Genomic DNA, 19,753 nt, shown 5'->3' on the forward strand with positions numbered 1-19,753 from the left:
TATTTAATGGAATAGATGTATCATAATTTATCTAACCATTATCTTCTTGATGGCCATTTGAGTTATTTTAAATTATTGTTACAAAATATGGTGGTTTCCACACTGTTTTTGTTTTAACTTAAAATTGTTTAAATAACCTTGTCTCTGTCTTTGCTTGAACAACAACAACAAAAAACTATTGCTGTTAACATTTCCCATAGTCATTTCATTTGCATCTTGAATAAAAACTTTCAAGATCCTCTTTTGTTTTGTGTGTTCTTCATCACCATACCATATATGAGATCAGCCCACATCAGTTTCCTGTTAGTTTGGTTCAGTCCTAGGGCATGAATGGAAAGCAGAACCATTTCATTTTGTGTGTTTGAACTTATCTTTCCGAGGTGTAAACCAAAAGCTAAGAAACAAAGAAGCCAAAAGGAACTTTTCCTGTGTTTGGAGTGTTGGAATCTCAGAAGACTGAATCTTTAAGTATCTTGATATTTGAAAAAGGTAAATCTAAATTCTTACATATTTTGTGTTGTATTGTTTGATTTTTTTCCAAAAAAAAAACCCATTTAAATGAGAGTAATACATTTCCTGGAAACATTTATAGTAGACACTATAGTCCTATAAAAGAAAATTGTGTCTTGAACCAAGTCTCCTTTGTCTTTTCTCACACTTGTAGAATGTATAGAAAAAATTTAGATTCTTAAAATTGCATACCAAACCATGCAAAAGACTGAATTAAATGCTTTGAGAAATAAGATTTAAGTCAAAAAGAAGGGAGAAAGGGGGGAAGGAAAGGAGAGAGGGACTGAGGGAAGGTGAAGGGAGAGAGAGGAGGTCAAAAGAAAGGGAAAGACAAAAGAAAAAGAAAAAAGGATGGTAGTGAATTTGGCAAAACATTTATTTATTTATTTATTTATTTGTTTGTTTATTTATTATTTTAGCTGTTTTTAAGTGTACAATTCAAGGGCATTAAGTACTTTCATGTTGTTGTACAACAATTACCACTATGATTCCAGAAATTTTTCATCTTGCAAAACTAAAACTCTGCCCATTAAACACTAATTCCCTGTTCCCCTCTACCACCAGCCCCTGACAATCTCTTTTCCACTTTCCATCGCTACGAATTTCTATTTCAAGTTAGATTATTGAAAAGTAAGTGGCTATATTTATATTTTAAACCTGAAAGTATTCATGAGTTTAAACTATGTATAATTAAATATTCATTTCTTGTACACATTTTTAGGCATAGTAAGTTTTTTTAACTGTGTGATTTAAATTATAGTAATTAAAACACAGTTAAACTAAGACCAAGGTCTTAATAGCAGGCTTGATTTTAAGTTGACTATTTGAAGAGACAAAGCAGGACATCTACAACAGTGTCAACATCAAAAATTATTTTTGAAAAAGAAAGGGTTAGGTGCATTAATAACTTTAAAGAAATCATTTGTGACAACTGAATATATATACATATATAATTAAACATTTGTATAAGTTTGTACTTTTTGATTGTCTGATCTATTTATTTTTATGGAACATTACATTATAAAACATTGAACAGGTTCTGGAATGAATATAAATATATAAGCTGGCCTTTTTCTGCTTCTTCAAGATAAAAAAGTGATTGATATAATTCCATTACTTTGTTTCTCCTTTCAATCTCTACTTTTCTTCTTTTTACTCTTTCTTTTTGTCCAAGGAACAAGAGGGGAGGCTGAAATTGATTAATTAGACAAGACGGAAATACTGTGCTGGCCTAGTTTGCTGTAACTTCCCTCTATGACTAAACTATGCATAGGACCTAGACATAACTGTGCTGTTACTAACCTGTCAGTTAAGACAGCATCAAATGGTTTAATGTGATTTAGTCACTCATTCTCTCTTTCTCTCTCAATAGTTTAATACATAGTCACTATCATGGCTTGTTATCAATATGGGATACCAAGTGATGCTTTTGAATTCTCAGTGTTTTTGGAAACTATTGGCCTTATGTCCAGCTACCTGTGGATTAAAACCCACAGCCTTCATTCTTTTTACACACTTCCTTCAGGCTGCAACTCTGACCCCAGGTTGCAAGCAATGTACCCACCATACGTGTTTGGTTGTATGACTCTTTAGCTCTAGAACAGTGTTTCTCAACCTTCTGACCCTTTAAATACATAAGTTCCTCATGTTGTGACCCAACCATAAAATTATTTCCATTGCTACTTCATAACTGTAATGTTGCTACTGTTATGAATCGTAATGTAAATATCTGATATGCAGGATGGTCTTAGGCCACCCCTGTGAAAGGGTCGTTCGACCACCAAAGTGGTCGCGACCCACAGGTTGAGAACCGCTGCTCTAGAAGATCCGGTCATTTGCAGAAAAAAAGATGAAATAAAGATGATGCATAAGTTTGTACTTTTTAAAACGCTTGCATGTACATCATATAATATCCTGACAATAATTCTGTTAATAAAGCAGGAGAGTGTTATCACCATTTAATTAATAGGAAAATTGAGACCCAGGAATGACAAATAAATTACCTAATATTAAAAAGTTAGGGGAGGGTGGGAGGGTAAGAGATAAACCAAAGGACTTGTATGCATGCATATCAGCATAACCAATGGACACAGACAGTAGGGGCTTGAGGGCATGTGCTGCGGGGTGGGAGCAGCCTGCGAGAGGTCAATGGGGAGGCGGGAGGAAGGAGACATATGTAATACTTTAAACAACAAAGAATTTAAATTAAAAATGTTAATGGCCTAATTGGAACCCAAATCTCCTTATTCCTGGTCCTATTCTCTGTCTTTTGAGTAACACTACCTCCCTAAATCCTTTGTGTTTCATGTAGAAGAAACATCTTTGACATTTTAATATATGTTGCCTTAATGGGTTCTTTTATAATTTCAGGAATATACTGCACTCTTCTGTTTAGAAATCTTGACTAATAAAATGCTTGGAGAAGCCTTCCTACTTGAACTCCTATACAAGGAACAGAAATATACAACATTTTGTAAACCACCTACATGTAAGAAGACCTCAAATGATGAAAAGGAAACCTGGAAAAAGCAGCTCTTAGATATAGAAGACAATTCACTTTCTCCTGATAAAATAGAAAATCAACAAAAGGTTGAGAAAGAAAGGTTAACAAAGCAAATTAATGATACAAATAAAATAAAATTTGTAGATGAAATAACTGTACCAAAATGCAAAAGTGCATCCTTTCCAGGAAATCTGTCTGTTGCGCTGCCCATTCCAAACAGAGAACAATGTGATGAAAGACAACTGGATTTATACCGATCTTGGTCATGTACAAGTATTTGCCAGAATTATCCTGACCTACAGATTGGAGGAGACCATGTGGGCAACATGTATGATTCAGGCTGCTTTGTGGAACACATACGTGATGATGCTTTTAATGGTCCCCTTTTACTTTCAGTAGATATACCATTGGGCCATTCTCCCATCGTTGAGCCTCTAGAGAAACTATCTGCCTCAAAACTTTTGAATGGAGATGAAATTCGAGAAAAAAGTATGTTGTTTCATAAGCAGCCTCGCTCTAATTCTATGCTTAATAAGTATATGGAAAACAAGCTGGATGAACTCTACAAACAATTTTTGGAAGAAAATCTCACTAAGTGCCTCTCTATAACCAACCTTATGGCTTCTAATTTGCTAATGAATAATGTAAATCAGTTTAGCCTTCAAATCTCTCAAGAGCAGAACGTAGAGGCTTCGAAAGCCCGGGAAGCTCTCCTACATTCTTTTTCAAGATGTAATTTCTATAACATTTCCCATGGAAACAGTTCTGAATTCAGCACTCCTAACCTACAAATATCAAAACAGAGAAGTAGGGAATTTGTATCACATGTAATATAAAAACCAATTATAGGTTCCTTGCACTGATTTAAGAGATTGGAGTAACAATAGTTTTCTCTGCTTTATCATGTCACATCAGGCCTCCTTTGGGCTGTGGTTATTACATTTGTTGAGAAATTATTTGGCCTTGGCAGGGTAGCTCAGTTGGTTAGAGCACCATCCTTCATACGCCAAGGATGTGGGTTCGATTCCCAGTCGGGGCACAAATCTTTCTCTCTCTCTCTCTCTCCATTCCTCTCTCTCACTAAAATCAATAAATAGAAAACAGAAATGATTTCATCAATGGTATATCTGTATTATTTTATGAGACAATTTTAATAATTAAGCTGTATGACCATGTTTGTTAATTATTTTGACATCTTTAATGGTTGTCACATTCGTGTTTGTAAATTCTGTATGGCTTATTTATTTAATTGCCACTGGCACCCCAAATTGATTGCCTCACTCTTGCTCATCAGCTTTATTTACCACAAAAGTGGTACAAAATTGAGATGAGGAAAGTATTATTGCTTTCAGCTACTGAAAGGATCACTAGAAATGATAGCTTACAGAACCATTTATTTGCCACAAAAATATTTAAAATCTTATGGATTATGCTTATTCTTTGTTTTATTTTTAACATACATACAGGTATTTTGACACTGACAGTAAGAATAGCCTAAAGGAAATTCTTCAAACTAAAGTTGGATTTAAATGGCATTGGAAAAGTATGGAAGAAAGGCTTAAGGAAAATATAGAATTTGACATTGAAATTTGCAATTGAAACCTGGTGCTTTCTATACTTACCTGGCAGGGGAGATGCCATGATCAAGAAGGTGGTTTTCCCAGGGCGAGGCTTATCCATTGCACTCTAGATGTGCTGACCCCTGCGATTTCCCCAAATGTGGGAAACTTGACTGCATAATTTGTAGTAGTGGGGGACTGAGTTTGCGCTCGCCCCTGACGGGGGCGTGGGGAAGAAACCTGGTGCTTTCTAACTTTCCCGAGGCAGGCATCAACTTTTTTTATATCTTTATGTGTGCATGGTGGTTTTAAGGTTTGAGAGGAAAGAAAACATACAGGTAAATAGGACAAAGTACATAGAGAACCACCATCTAGAAATGAAGAGGCTCTCTTGGCAATTTTTGACACTTCTCAGATTATCCTCCATCAAGATCTTGGTTAAGGATAAAAGTCAGCAGGATGTTATAGTGATTTTGAAATCTAAACTAAGTAAATTAAGTAACAAGACATACCCAAAATAATGTTGTTTTATTGCAGACTTGGAAACAAAACTCTACACTTAGCAGCTTACTAGTACGCTTCTCCTAGATATAGTAAAATGATCGGCATGCTCTTTTGCTTGTAAAATAAGATTGTATTTATTTGTTGTAGAATTATTATGATTGCATTATATATTAATAAGATTTGTGCATTAGTGATCACGTGGATTTTTACACATACACAGTTATGTATGTGTGAAAATCCATGATAAATAAAATTATATTTGAAAGCAAAAATAAATAAATGAGGGCAAAAAATGTTCTCATAAGTTAAAATCAAGATAACTGTCTTTTGGAAAAAATGCTTATTGGGAATTTAGGACTTTTCTTCTCTAATCATGTTGTTGTATTCCTTTCCTCGAGGTCTAGTAAAAATTTATTAAAATGTTATTATTTCCTGTTGGTTTCATAATTATTATAGTGTAATGGTATAGCATCATTTGTCACAATTTTATGAAATAGCCTTCAAATAATTATATTTAAGAACATATCTATAAAATGGAAAAAAAGATACACCATTGCATTTCAATAAATAAATAAATTCTGAATCCCTTAAAAATAATAAAAAAATAAAAAAGCACATATTTCTAAAATGATGAAAATCAAATTACAGTATGTTGACATCAATTACAAATACTGAATTATTGTTATAGGCAGCTAATTCTTTGAATTGTTCTGCTATTTTTTTTAAAGATGAGAAATTTGTAGATTACAGAATTGCAATGTAGTTCTGGTTTTTACTTCCCAAAATGAATAGAGCCGCTTTACCATGAGACCTAAATTGTCATAAGACCTTGGTTTCATCTGACAGTGACTGAAGTTCATAGGTAAGCTATTTCCTGAAATTTATTTATCTCTACAGTTGTAAACTGGACCTACATCTACCAAGTAGAATTTGTGTAGATGAAAAAGTTTAAGGAACAGCTCAGGACTCTGATGACTTGTGTGGTTCTGCCCGTCTCCTTTGAGGGTTCAGCACCACTTTAGAAACTATTTAATTGTAGAGCACCCTTGTATTCTTTTCCTTAGGTGAGGCTTAGGAATTGATATCTAAGGGTTCAACTAATATAGGACCAACTTGAGCCTATACTCTTAGCATACCTCCAAGGCCAATTCAATATCAGAATGAATTTTCAGAGTTTTCTATCCTCTAATAGATGTATCCTCAGGACACTCCAGGTACTAGGATGAACTGACTGGCTACTTATTCATTAAACAAATATTTATTGAGCATTGTGATAGGTGATTGGGATAAATGGTGAACAAAATTGATGCAGTTACTGCTTTTCACTGAGATTACAGTCCCGCTTATTTAGAATCAAAGAGCAAAAGTAAATCATCACAATCTAATTTTAGAGCCTTGAAAGTTATGAGCATGTTAATAGTTCTGCCTGCTTAGCTTGTTAATAATCTAGTCTGAGTCTTGTATCTAGGACCGCTATTTGGTTGCCATTCCAGCATACCTCTACTGATTACTAAACATGCTGAAATATCTCCATGCCAATTGGTATGAAGCTACTATCCCCAACCTTGCAAGTCCTCTCACCATGGGTATCCTGGTCATTCTGACTCCTTCTTTGGGAACCTTGTATCTTCTTATCATCCAGCAACTGAACAGACAAAGAGGCTTTAGTACCCAACTCCAGTCTTACCCAGGACACTTCTTATTCATTAGAGCTGTTAAATATTTTGACCATCACTTCTGCTTTTTTCTGCTTCAGTATTGAGATTCCAATTCCAAAACCCTGTTAAGTAATACTATTATTCCTAGACTTTAGCCCTGCTTTTATTGCAGCTACTAAGTAAATGAAGATGTATTCATGAACAACAAATATGTGATTGCACCTTCCTCATTGTCTCTTTTTTTTATTCTCTCTTGCTTTCCTCTGAATATTTATTGCTGCATTCTTCTCTAAGGCCATTTGCTTCTTGATAGATTACCCAGGTGCATACTAACTTATAGAATTAGGGCCTATTACCTGTTGACCAAATTGAGGTACTTGAAACACTAAAGAGAGGACCTCATTATGGGTGTTGTACCTTGATTACCCTGAATACTCTATATTATTCCTGTTTTATATGTTGTCTCAGACCTAAAAGCTACTGATATTGCATTGTGTTTCATAACAAAAGAGTGATTTCTGTTTCAGACACTGATGAGTTATACTGTAAAGCTTAACTACAAAATAGGTCCATGCCCTGGTTAGTGTGGGTCAGTTGATAGAGAGTTGGCCTGTGCACCGAAGGGTGTCAGGTTTGATTCCCAGTCAAGGGCAAGTACCTGGGTTGCAGGTTCCATCCCTAGCTCTGGTTGTAGTGGGTGCAGGAGGCAACCAATCATTGTGTCTCCCATCGTTTCTCTCTCTCTCTCTCTCTCTCTCTCTCTCTCTCTCTCTCTCTCTCCCATCCCCCTCCCTCCCTTCCACTTTCTCTTAAAGTCAATGGAAAAACTATCCTCAGGTGAGGATAAATAAAATAAAATAAAATAAAATAAAATAAAATAAAATAATAAAGTAAAATAAAAATAGGTCCATGTCCTGAGAAGATTGGCTATATATGTGAAGTTTCTTAAGTGTCTATTATAGAGATTTATCCATGTAACTGAAGATTTTATTACCTACTAAATGCCCATCTACCTATAGGTAGAATGCTATTATTAGTCATTGTCATTCTGTAATATGAATAGCTACCATTTTTAGTATCTATTATATGATAAACACTCTACTAATCTTTACTCATTTAATTATTTACACAATATCAGATAGGTAATATTATTATCCCAATTTTAGACAAAGAAAGTTAAAGTTCAGAGATGTTAAAATGTTTTACTCAAGATCATATAGTTACTCAGAGTAATAATCAGTATTCAAATGAAGTCATTCTGACATCAGAACTTTTGCTGTTACCCTAGGGCAGTGGTCAGCAAACTCATTAGTCAACAGAGCCAAATATCAACAATATGATTGAAATTTCCTTTGAGAACCAAATTTTTTAAACTTAAACTATATAGATAGGTACATTCAACTCTAAATGCAACTTTAAATTCACTGTTTTCATCTTCCGTTTTTCTTTGCTTCTTCTTTGTAGCCATCTCAAACAGGGCACCTAAAAAAATGTTTCATTTTATAATAATAAAGCCACAAACACAAAAGAATTACAATTCTTAAATTGATGACAAAAATACCGGTAGGATTTGCAGTTGGTTGGAAAAATACAGGTAACTTCATGCTTCGAGTAGATACTTTTGTCACTTGCGCGCGATTTGCGGGAAGGGACTAGCACTAACCACTGCACAATGAGACTGCTGACTGACTGACTCACTCAACTCCTGCATGAATCACGCGCGCCTACCGCGCGCGCTGCGTATCCGCCACCCGTCTGCACGGCCTCTCCCGTCGTCCAACCAACTGACACCTCCCACTTCTAATGCCACTTCCTCAAAATAGACTCGCCCAGGCCGAAAACCAACTTCTGCGCATGGGCCACGAAGTTTCAATCGCACTGTATGTGCACGCCTGTACGTGGTATTTTGTGGAAGAGCCACACTTAAGGGGCCAAAGAGCTGCATGTGGCTCACATGCTGACCAGTGCCCTAGGGCAGGAGTGAGAAACCTTTTCTCTGCCAAGGGTCATTTGGATATTTACAATATCATTTGCCGGCCATGTAATTATGTTTAAAAAATTAGTCTGCTATATTTGGTCAAACATCTAATTAACTCTGAAGTTAACGTATAATTATTGTCTGTTACCTGCTGACCAAATTGAGCCCTAATGCCTTGTCAGGACCTGACCAAATGATTCCGTGGGCCTTATATGGCCTGTGGGCCAGACATTCCCCATTCCTGCCCTAAGGGTTGCCAAATTTAGCAAATAGAAATCCAGAATACCTAGTTAAATTTGAATTTCTGGACAACAGCAAGTTAGTTTTATTATAGATATATCCCCATGCAATTTTTGGAACACACTTATGCTAAAAATATTCATTTATCTGAAATTCAAATTTGCCTTGGCATCCTGTATTTAATCTGGCCTTACTTTTAAACATTATCCTTTGCTTTTTCTAGGATGATTTAAAAAGCAGGGTGAATGATGAAGGTGGAGAGAGAGTAGTGGAATAGAATGTGAAGGCGGGCACATCCCCAGTAGGAGGTGTGCAGGAGGCAGCTGATCAATGTTTCTCTCTCATCCATGTTTCTAACTCTCTATCCCTCTCTGTAAAAAATCAATAAAATATACATTAAAAAAAAGAAATGAAAAGAGGAGAGTCCACACATGCTGTTAGTGTTTACTACTGGGAGGGAACACTTTGTGTTCTACAGGGATACATTATCTCAAAAAAAATTTAAAGCTTTTTATAGAATTTGTTGGGGTAACATTGGTTAATAAAAGTATATAAGTTTCAGTTGTACAGTTCTATAATACACCATCTGTGTATTGTATTATGTGCTCACCACCCAAAGTCATCTCCTTCCATCACCATTTATCCCCACTTTTCTCCCTCCCCCCCAACCCCTTTCCCTCTGGGAATCACCATATAGTTGTCTGTGTCTATAAGTTTTGTCTTTTTTTCCTTAGTTCCTTCACTTTTTTTCACCCATCTCTCCACCCCTTCCCCTCTATCAGCTGTCAGTCTGTTCTCCGTATCTATGAGTCTGTTTATAGTTTGTTAGCTTAGAATAAAAAAAAAATTATCTAATTTTTCCTAAGTGTTTGAGAATGTTTATAGCATTATGATTTAAATTTCTATTCCTGATGAGGGAAATTTAAGGTAAATGCCCCTTAAAGATAAATCATATTGTTATCACTGAGTGAGAGAAACAGAAAATTTATTTTTTTATTGATTTGCGAAAGGAAGGGAGAGAGAGAAACACTGACTTGAGAGTGAACATGGATGGGTTGCCTCCTGCATGTGCTTTGACCAGTGACTGAATCCAAAATCTGGGTATGTGCCCTGACCTGGAATCAAACCTTAGACCTTTCAGTTTTTGGGACAACACTCCAACCAATTGAGGCTCATCGGTTAGGGCAGAAACAGAAACTTTTAAAAATAATGTGCATTATTTCCTATTAAACTGAAGAGTGTGTGGCTGGTGGAAACTTTTATGGAAGAGTCACTAAAGGGTAGGTTTCAGCAGCAAATTCTGTAGCTACAGTAGTTTGTTTTTCTAAGGGAATATAATATTGGCAGAGATTAGGATACTACTTGAAAGAGAGAGGTGACTGTATGCTGTCAAAAAAGTGTGATTGGTAGTCACAACATACTCCCGTGGATATAAAGTACAGCATAGGAAATATAGTCAATAATTTTGTAGTAACTAGATATGGTGCCAGGTGGGTACTAGAAATATTGGGGGGAACACTTTATAAATTATATGATTGTCTAGCCACTATGTTGTACACCTGAAACTAATATAAAACAATATTGAATGTAAACTGTAATTGAAAAATAAAATTTAAAAATATAACATTTATTTAGAACAAAAGCAAGTGTGGTGGCAGGACTGTGTAGTTGGTAAAATTTGTTTCTCTGGCCTCCTCATTATTGAAATAATAATAGTAATGATAATAATAATGTTATAAATCATAGAGGTGTGAATATGTCAGTATTTCTTCTTCTAAAGGTGTATGAATTATAAGCCTAACTTTCCAGTGTGGCACAACAGTTTGCATTCTTTGGAAAAAGGCATTAAGATTCATCCAGCTACCTGTGGGATGAGGGTTTGAGCTTTCTATCCCAGTTCCTTAAAATCCCACTACCTAGGCAATCCTGAACTACTTAGGTCTAAAGTCAGTCCTGTGAGGGCAACAGAGCCATTTTATACAATAGGAGCTAGTGCTCCTTCCTTAGGAAATCTCTTATGAGAGACTCAGAAAAATGTGAGTGGAAGTATTTCAGAAGTATATGACAACAATAGCAAAACTATAATAGAAGAAAAATAAGGGAGGATTTATTATGAGTTTTTAGGTCTTTACTTTCTAAGCTTAGATATTATAGAATTGTAGGACGTTATAGATATAAAATTCCATAGAGATAATATAGATTATCATCCTTAAAAAGCCACAGAACTAAATACACCTCTTTCTCTGTCTCTTAAACACACACACACACACACACACACACGCGCGCGCGCGCGCACGAGCACTTATGTAATAGCTCAATGTATACAAGAGTTATTTTGAGAGTTATTGTGATTAAAAGAGGAAGGATTTTGACCCTTTTCCCACATTAAGGCAACACTTCAGGTGTTCTTTATAATAGTTGGAAAATTATGGATTTAATACCGAACTTACACATCATAGATTAAAAATATTATTCTCAAGGAGAGGAAAATAAATTGTCCAAGCAATTAGTGAATGACCAACTGGTACTGTTACCCAGGTCTTCTGATTCAAAGTCAAATTTGCTTTCTTATTCTTCAGTCAAAGCACCAGGCTTCTATATGCTGGAACCAGAATCTCATCATCACCATCATCATTGCTATCACCGATAGCAGCCATAATAAATTTTACCTTGTGGCAGGTGTGCCAGAACTGGCATGGACTCCTGTATAATGGCATGAGGTCTTATGGTTGCTTTTAAATTCTCATCTAAAATGATGACATAAACTGCTGATTCTGGCATCTAACCACTGAGAGTCACTCACATTTCTCACTCCCTACCCCAGATCCACTAATATTTAAGGTTGAGCCTGGCCGGTATGGCTAGGTGGTTGAGCATTGATTGACCTATGAACCAAGAGGTTGTGGTTCTATTCCCAGTCATGACACATGCCTGGTTTGCGGGCTTGATCCCCATTGGGGGTATGCAGGAGGCAGACGATCAGTGTGTCTCACTCATCATTGATATGTCTATCTTGCTCTCCCTTTTTCTTCCTCTCTGAAATCAAATTTTAAAAAGAAAATTTAAAAAAGATTTAGGGTTGACACACCATGTATTTTTCAAATTTATTCTAGTATTTATAACTTCTCAAAAAGAAATAACAACATTAGATGTGATAATTTCTCACTGGTTTAGTTGCTTACTGGGCAGTGGTGAGGAAATAATCAAAGTGATTAGAGTGTTCATACAATAGAAAGGATGATAAATTACTGTGAGTGCATTTTTGCAAGAGGAAAGGAAATCAATTAAAAATGAGTCAAACCGCCATTCTTTGTTTGAATAAGCAGATAAGCAAAATATATTTACTTTCTACTCTTTTGCCACTGCAGAACATTGAAACTACTCTTTAATATTTAAATATATATGGGACAGCTTCTTCAATGGTGCTAATGTTGAGACAAAGGAGGAGGTGCTCATGTTCAGACAAATGATAAATCTCATTACATTTTACATGTAAGGATCTGGATGGACCAGAATGAAATCTGATAGCTGGCTGATGTTGAGCAATGAATGAACTAGCCAGTGTGAAGACCCTTAAACTGAAAAAAAGATTTTTTAAAAAAGGCTGAAAAATATTTTATATGGCCTACAGATAAATAATATGTTTATAGAATGCTAGATCTCTTCCAGGCTATTTCTCAACTTTGAGTCTCAATCAAAACCACCTGAAAATCTTCGCTGAGATAATTTTCTTGGCCTTCAACCCAGAAATGCCAAATCTCACTTTGAGGTTTGGGCTTGGAAATATTATCTAGGTCGCAATATATATATATATATATATATATTTGGTAAGTAACTTCTGATCTAGATCAATTCCTTCATTGTAAAGATAAGGTAACATAGAGCAAGAAAGGGTAAGTGACTCACTGAAGGTCATTTTGTTTCCCTTTACATCTGTATCTATGAACAACAAATGTTGGAGGAGGAAGGAAGGAAGTGATACAAAAGGGTGCCCCTTTATCAGAGAGGTTTACATTAGAAAACAATTCAAGTCAGCTTCATATTTTCTCCTGAAGCGTTTGGGGACATGGATGAGAAATTTTGAGATCTAATACTGAAAGATAAAGAGGGATACAGAGTCATTTATTCTTCATAAAATAATGTATAATGGGTCTTCTCAGAATTCTTAATACTTTATTTCATGGGATATACCAGATCCTGTTAAAGTGAGTGTGACTCTAAAAGGTAGGTGCAGTTTATAAGCTTATTTACTTAGCATATTTACTGTTCTTTATACTTTGAATATAGTCTAATTCAGTTTATTGCAATGAGGAGACCACGATTTTTTTTTAATCCTCACCTGAGGATATGTTTATTGATTTGATAGAGAGGAAGAGAGAGAGAGAAACATCAATGTAAGAGGGAAACACCAATTGGCTGCCTCCCATATGTGCTCCAACAGGGGATCAAAAACACAACCTAAGTATATGCCCTGAATGGGAGTCAAACCTGCAACCTTTTTGTGTACAGGAAGATGTTCCAACCAACTAAGCCATGTGGTCAGAACAGGAGGCCACAATTTTAATGCCACTTTATACTGTGAACTCCTAATTTTAGTTATTTGGTTTGCTACTGTTTAATCATTATTTTTTCAATTATGACTATTCCTTTGTACTTGTACCTTGAGAGTACAGTGATGATATCAAGGGGGCTCATTTATGCCAGGCATTAGTGTTATTTACTTGGGTTCCATTCTAAAATAATTATATCAAAAAGAAAAATGATGTTAGGAGGTAATACTTTCTAGTATATTGTTTTCAAACTTCTGATGGTCTAAATCATATATCCAAAACAGTTATTTTATTGTATTATTATTTTAAAAGTTCTTGAGGAACAAACCTTCAATTGGGTACTGTGATGTTTTATCACCCAACTAGTGAGAAAAATTTTCCTTATGGACCTATTGTTCTTATAATATTCCCCCCCCTGAGAATAAATATTCAGATCAACTGAGAACTTGTATGCATATTTGCATATAACCCATGGACACAGATAATATAGTGGTGAAGGTCTGGGGTGGGGCTGGGGGTGGGCTAAAAGAGGTCAATGTGGGGAAAAAGAGGACATATGTAATACTTTCAACAATAAAGATTTTCTTTCTTTCTTTCTTTCTTTCTTTCTTTCTTTCTTTCTTTCTTTCTTTCTTTCTTTCTTTCTTTCTTTCTCTCTCTCTCTCTCTCTTCCTTTCTTTCTTTCTTTCTTTCTTCCTTTCTTTCTTTCTTTCTTTCTTTCTTTCTTTCTTTCTTTCTTTCTTTCTTTCTTTCTTTCTTTCTTTCTTTCTTCCTTCCTTCCTTCCTTCCTTCCTTCCTTCCTTCCTTCTTTCCTTCCTTCCTTCCTTCCTTCCTTCCTTGGAGGATTGGATTTTAGGTGGTCTTTATTCCAGCATTCTCAATACCTAGAATTCTGAGATTCAGAAACCATTTCTTTTGCACTTTGGGCCTTCAGGGTCATTTTAGGGTCATTTTTTTATTATCTTGGAGAATAGCTCCTAGTTTCTGTTGAGATGGTTAATCTATACTAATTTACTTACCAAATGTTCACTTGACCACACATTCAGTGTTTATTTTCCCTAAATATTTGACCACATCCACTCATTTTAATGTTGCAACAGCCACAGTGAACATATGATTTAACAATATATTTTCCCACTTAACATATTCCGTACTTTTCTATATTTATACTGTTTTTAAACTTATTTTTTATGATTCCATAGCAGTATGTTGAGTTGATGAAAAATTATTTCTGATCAGTAACTTCTCCTTTTCTGATTATTTAAGTTTGTTTCTCATTTTACTATTGTGGTATTGACCAAAATCAATTTTAAACTTTAATAAGAAATAAAAATATTTCTTTGAGACAAAAGAGCTGCAGACCAGGAGACACAGATTCAGGTAGAAACTTAAACTGTGCTTTACTGTGACAAAGAACAAGGCACATTTATAGAGAATTTTCCCACCCACAATTCTCATTCTGGTCAATTCATGTAAATGAGGTTTCCAAATTGCATGGTTCCGATTGTGCTAAATCATTCAGTTCTGATTGGTAAGTATAGATAAAAATTAGGATATAATTTGTGTCATTCTGATTGGATGGGACAGGTCTCAGTCCATTGGTTGAAAGAAGAAACCAATGCTTTTCTACAGTGGTTAACTCAGATGGTATAAACAAGCAGGGCACAGTATGGGATGCCAAGCAATCAGTCTGAGGTTTTTTCGGGTATGCAAAGTATGTGGTGAGGAACCCCTGTCAGCAAGTGACCATTGGACTCTTATTATTAATAAAATGTGGGCCCCTGGTTTTCCATACAGAGTCCATCTCAATAGATAAATTCCTTCTTGGGGTTCACATAAATTAATCTTCTTTGTCAGGGTCCACAGTAATCAATTCTCTAATTTTCTTTGTGCAAACTGTTTTTTGGTTTACCTTTTGGACTCTTTTCATTCTGCTATTCCTCCTCTTCCTCCTTTTTCTTTTCCTTGTTTTTCTGCCTTTGGATTATTTCCTTGGGGAATATTCACAGGAATGGACCAAAGGGTCAAAAGACATTGCCTTCTTTAAATCATTCCCCATTTTTTAAACTTATCTAATATCCTAATGGCTTTCTTTACTTAAATACCTCACTTGCCTGACAGACTTATCAGTGTCTGTCTACTATAATGGAGTCAGAAAACATCTAACTAGCCTCCGCTTTAATATTTGGTAGGGCCAAACATTGTTATGCTGCCATACAGGCTCTAAATTGGTAAGAGCTGAGTCACAGTCACTCGATCAGCAACCAAATCACAGCATAACCCATCTTCAGTATTTCTTCAGTCCATAGGATTGGGGTTTATTTTATTTTATTTATTTATTTATTTATTTAAGAAGGAAGGGAGAGGGATAGAGAGTTAGAAGCATCGATGAGAGATAAACATCAATCAACTGCCTCCTGCACACCTCCTACTGGGGATGTGCCTGCAACCAAGGTACATACCCTTGACCGGAATCGAATCTGGGACCTTTCAGTCTGCAGGCCGACGCTCTATCCACTGAGCCAAACCTGTTAGGGCTGGGGCTTATTTTAAATCCAACTACTTAGTTTGCCTTGTTGAGCATTCTAATTTCCTTCTCAAACATGAAACTTTCTTAGGAGTTCAACCCTTTAGGGTTTCCTGATACTAGCCTGTGTCGATGCTTTCCTTGACTGAGGGAATTCTATTTCTCATCTTGCATGCTATTAATTAGTTGGAAAGATTTCTCATTGGGACATTGGGAATCCTTCCATAGCCAGGATATATTCATATCCCACTGTGTTATTGTCTGTCACTTATCATATCTCATGACTGGACCCTATTTAGTAAATTGGAATCCACTCTGATACAAAACTATTCATTTTGCTCTTGATAGGACCAGAATTTGGAACTAAATTACTTTCCACATTTTTTCTTTATACAATTTCCACTTTGTCGGCTACCTTTTTGGACTTTATACTGTATATCTTGTCTAAACTTCCACAAGTCTTTATTCTACCTTAGGTACATCATTAAAGAACATTTAATGGCTCTTAATGCATATTATCATATTGAAAAAAATTGTAAAATTGTACATATTTATAGTGCTAACAGTAACATATCATTGTTACCACAAATTCATAAAAGATACTAGGTATTATTGATTTGAAAAAATAATAATTAGTTTAATGAGTAGAAAATAAGAAGGCACATTTTAAAATACAAGCAACACATTACCTCAGAAAAGTGACATTTAAGGTCTGACTTATTTTACTTAGTAATCCTTTTTCTTATTTTTATAAATAATTGTTATAGTAATATTAAACCTATAATTTCTACCACAAGCATAATAATAATTAAAGATGGCTTAAAATTAAATATACAAACATTAAAGTTACAAAAAAGCTTAAAAGATATATCACAAAAATATATAGAAAAAAAGAATGGGAATAGTAATTGTTGTTCAATTTTGCTCTGAGCATCTGGCAGCCAAATGATGAAAATATGTTGGATTATTAAATTCTTATTATACAGTAATTTATTTTAAAACATATATTTGAAATATAAATTCAATAGGTTTTTGAAAAATTTTTGAGATTTTAATTTTTGTTGCTGTGTGCTCAATTGAAAGTCCACAAATATATTGCCCAAAATATTTTTATTCTTCTTCCAATCTATATTAACCAGCCATTTCGTTTTCTGTTTTGCTGCTTCAAATTCTGCAGATTCACTTATTTGATTGTACCTTAAAGCTATGCATGTGTTATATGCTCACTTGCTCTCCCTCTCTCCCCTCTCCCTCCTCCCTCCCTCCTCTTCCCTCCCTCCTCCCCCCCTTCTCCTCCTCCTCCTCCTCCTCCTCCTCCTCCTCCTCCTCCTCCTCCTCCTCCTCCTCCTCCTTCTTCTTCTTCTTCTTCTTCTTCTTCTTCTTCTTCTTCTTTTCTCTCTCTCTCTCTCTCTCTCTCTCTCTCTCTCTCTCTCTCTCTCTCTCCCTCTCCTCAGAATTGACTAAATAATAGAAAAGCTGTATGCATACTGCAGTGTAGGAAATACAGTAGAAAAATCATCATTCCATTTGACTCAGTACTGTCATCTAGTGGAGAAAAGTGGGAATTGTGGGTTTATATTAAAAAATGTTTAGGAACTAGTAAGTAATCTTTTCGTGTTCTTTCCAAATTATCCATGATAAATACATATTGCCTTTTCAATGGAGAAAAATAAATAAAAATGATTTATTTTTGTAAAGATTTATATATGACCTATTTTCACCATTTTGTTTCCATTAGGGCTTCAATCAACCATCAGGTTGAAACTGCATTTCATGTGATTTTTAGTATGCTCTGCTTTCATAATGATTTTTTTCATTGTCTCTATGAATAGAGAAAGTTTATGTACTTTAAATTATGCAATTATATCTGCAATTTATTACATATTTACAATGGATTATCTCATTTAATTCTGTAAGGAATACTATTATAATCTTCATTGTATACATGAAACTGAGGATCAGAGATCTTAAATGAATGTCTCAAAGTCTCAAAGGTAGGAAGTTATGGATCAAACACTAGAATCTAAATTTTTCTGGCTCCAAAGAAAATATTCTTAACCACTGTCCTATGTTCATTACTCTGGTTATGGTGTAAGGCTTGGAAGACAGAATAGAAAGCAATATCAATATGAGGGTAGACATGTAGACTTATAATTTTGTTTCATGAAAATTTTTGGCCAAAAATCAAGAGAGACTTTCAACCTCATTTCCAGGCACCTAATTAATTAATGTGTTCTTTTCGTGGGATAGCAGGTAAAACATTTGAGACATTAAAAGACATTGGTCATACGGATTTCTAACATAATTCCTTAATTTCCTGCTCAAGACAACCTGAAGAAATCAGGGTTTTCTTACTGTGAATTCTTAGCCTTTTAATGTTGAGGTTTCTCTTTTTGACAGTTGAAGTGGTGTGTGGGCTCCATGTAATCTTAGGCATGATGGGCAATTAGAAATGCAAGGACCGGAAAAAAAGCCTTTCTTTTTCTTTGCTGTGGCCTTCCACAATTCTTTCATTTGGGGTTTGTTTCTTTGTCTCCCCACTTTTTTTTCTGCCCCTTTGTATTTGTTTCTATGTATTACGTCAAACTGCTATGCCTCCCAGATTTGTAGGGTGATCTTATGTAAGTAGATGTTTTGTAGGACCCAGTGGGGCAGTCTCTCAGATTTACTGAGCTGGTGAATTAGCTTGTTATAATTATTTTGGGTTCTCTTGTTGTAGCTGGGTACTGAATATTATTGTCTGTTCATGGTTGGAATCTTCTCTCAGCTGGCATACTATGTGGCTCACCTCCGACCCCCTCTTGTGAGTTGTTGTAGAGGTGCTGACAGAAGAGAACGAAATACAACACAACAAAAAGTGAAACAAAAGAAGCAAAATTAAAACATACACAAGACCCCTACTACCAAGCAAAAACAACTCCCAGAGAAGAGAGAATTAGGAAACAGGAAAGAGAGCAAGAATGATAGAAAAAAAGAAAGAAAAAATATGAGATGAAAAATAATAATACCATCAACCAAATAAAAAACAACAACAACCATACAAACAAAAAAAGGAAGGGGGAAGGAATATGTAGGTGTAGATTTGAAATAAAGAAATTTAGAATAAAGAATTAGGGGAATAGGGGAAGGAAAAATGATTTAAAATAAAGGTGGAAGAAATCAAGCCAAAAATATTTTGAAAAGGAAAATAAAGGAGAAAGCAGATACATCCAGAATAAAAAAGGAAAGAAGTTGAGATAGCACAGGAAAAGGAAAAGATAGAAATAGAAGAAAAAAAAGAGAACTTTTTTTTTAAAGGAGGGGGAAAAAAGGTGTATATATAGGTGCAGATGTGAAATAAAGAAAGAATAAAGAATTAGGGGAATAGGGGAAGTTAAAACAATTTACAATAAAGGAGAAAAAAACAAATGCCAAAACAATTGAAAAGTACAATGTAGGAGAAAGCAGATAGACCAAAAATAAGAAAACTAAAAAAAAAGATGAGATAGCAGGGGAAAAGGAAAAGAGAGAAAGAGAAAAAGAGAAAGGGGAAAAATAAGATTGAGTAGGAAAAAGAAAGAGGAAAATTTGATAGATGAATGAAACAATAGAGGCTAGAATAATAACAGATCAATAAGGCAGATAAATAAGATAAATAAAAAGAAAGGAAGAAGAAACTTTTAAAAAAAATAGGAGAAGAAAAAAATGAAAAAAGAGGGAGGAAACGTGGAGTTCCATTAGCTGA

The 19,753-nt window shown here is 35.1% G+C and overlaps 1 protein-coding gene and 1 non-coding gene across 2 annotated transcripts; both read left to right on the forward strand.

Moving 5' to 3' along the window:
- The first annotated feature begins 331 nt into the window (after positions 1-331).
- Positions 332-4,798, forward strand: LOC132223974 (TLR adapter interacting with SLC15A4 on the lysosome-like). Its single transcript, XM_059679022.1, has 2 exons — positions 332-489; positions 2,881-4,798. Exon 2 carries the CDS (start codon positions 2,923-2,925, stop codon positions 3,847-3,849), a length of 927 nt encoding a protein of 308 aa, XP_059535005.1. The 5' UTR covers positions 332-489; positions 2,881-2,922; the 3' UTR covers positions 3,850-4,798.
- LOC132225441 (U1 spliceosomal RNA) lies at positions 4,628-4,791 on the forward strand. The gene has a single exon (XR_009450940.1). It is a non-coding gene; the product is annotated as a U1 spliceosomal RNA (small nuclear RNA).
- Positions 4,799-19,753: the final 14,955 nt, after the last annotated feature.

The sequence above is a fragment of the Myotis daubentonii genome, chromosome X, assembly GCF_963259705.1.
Source record: "Myotis daubentonii chromosome X, mMyoDau2.1, whole genome shotgun sequence".
NCBI lineage: Eukaryota > Metazoa > Chordata > Mammalia > Chiroptera > Vespertilionidae > Myotis > Myotis daubentonii.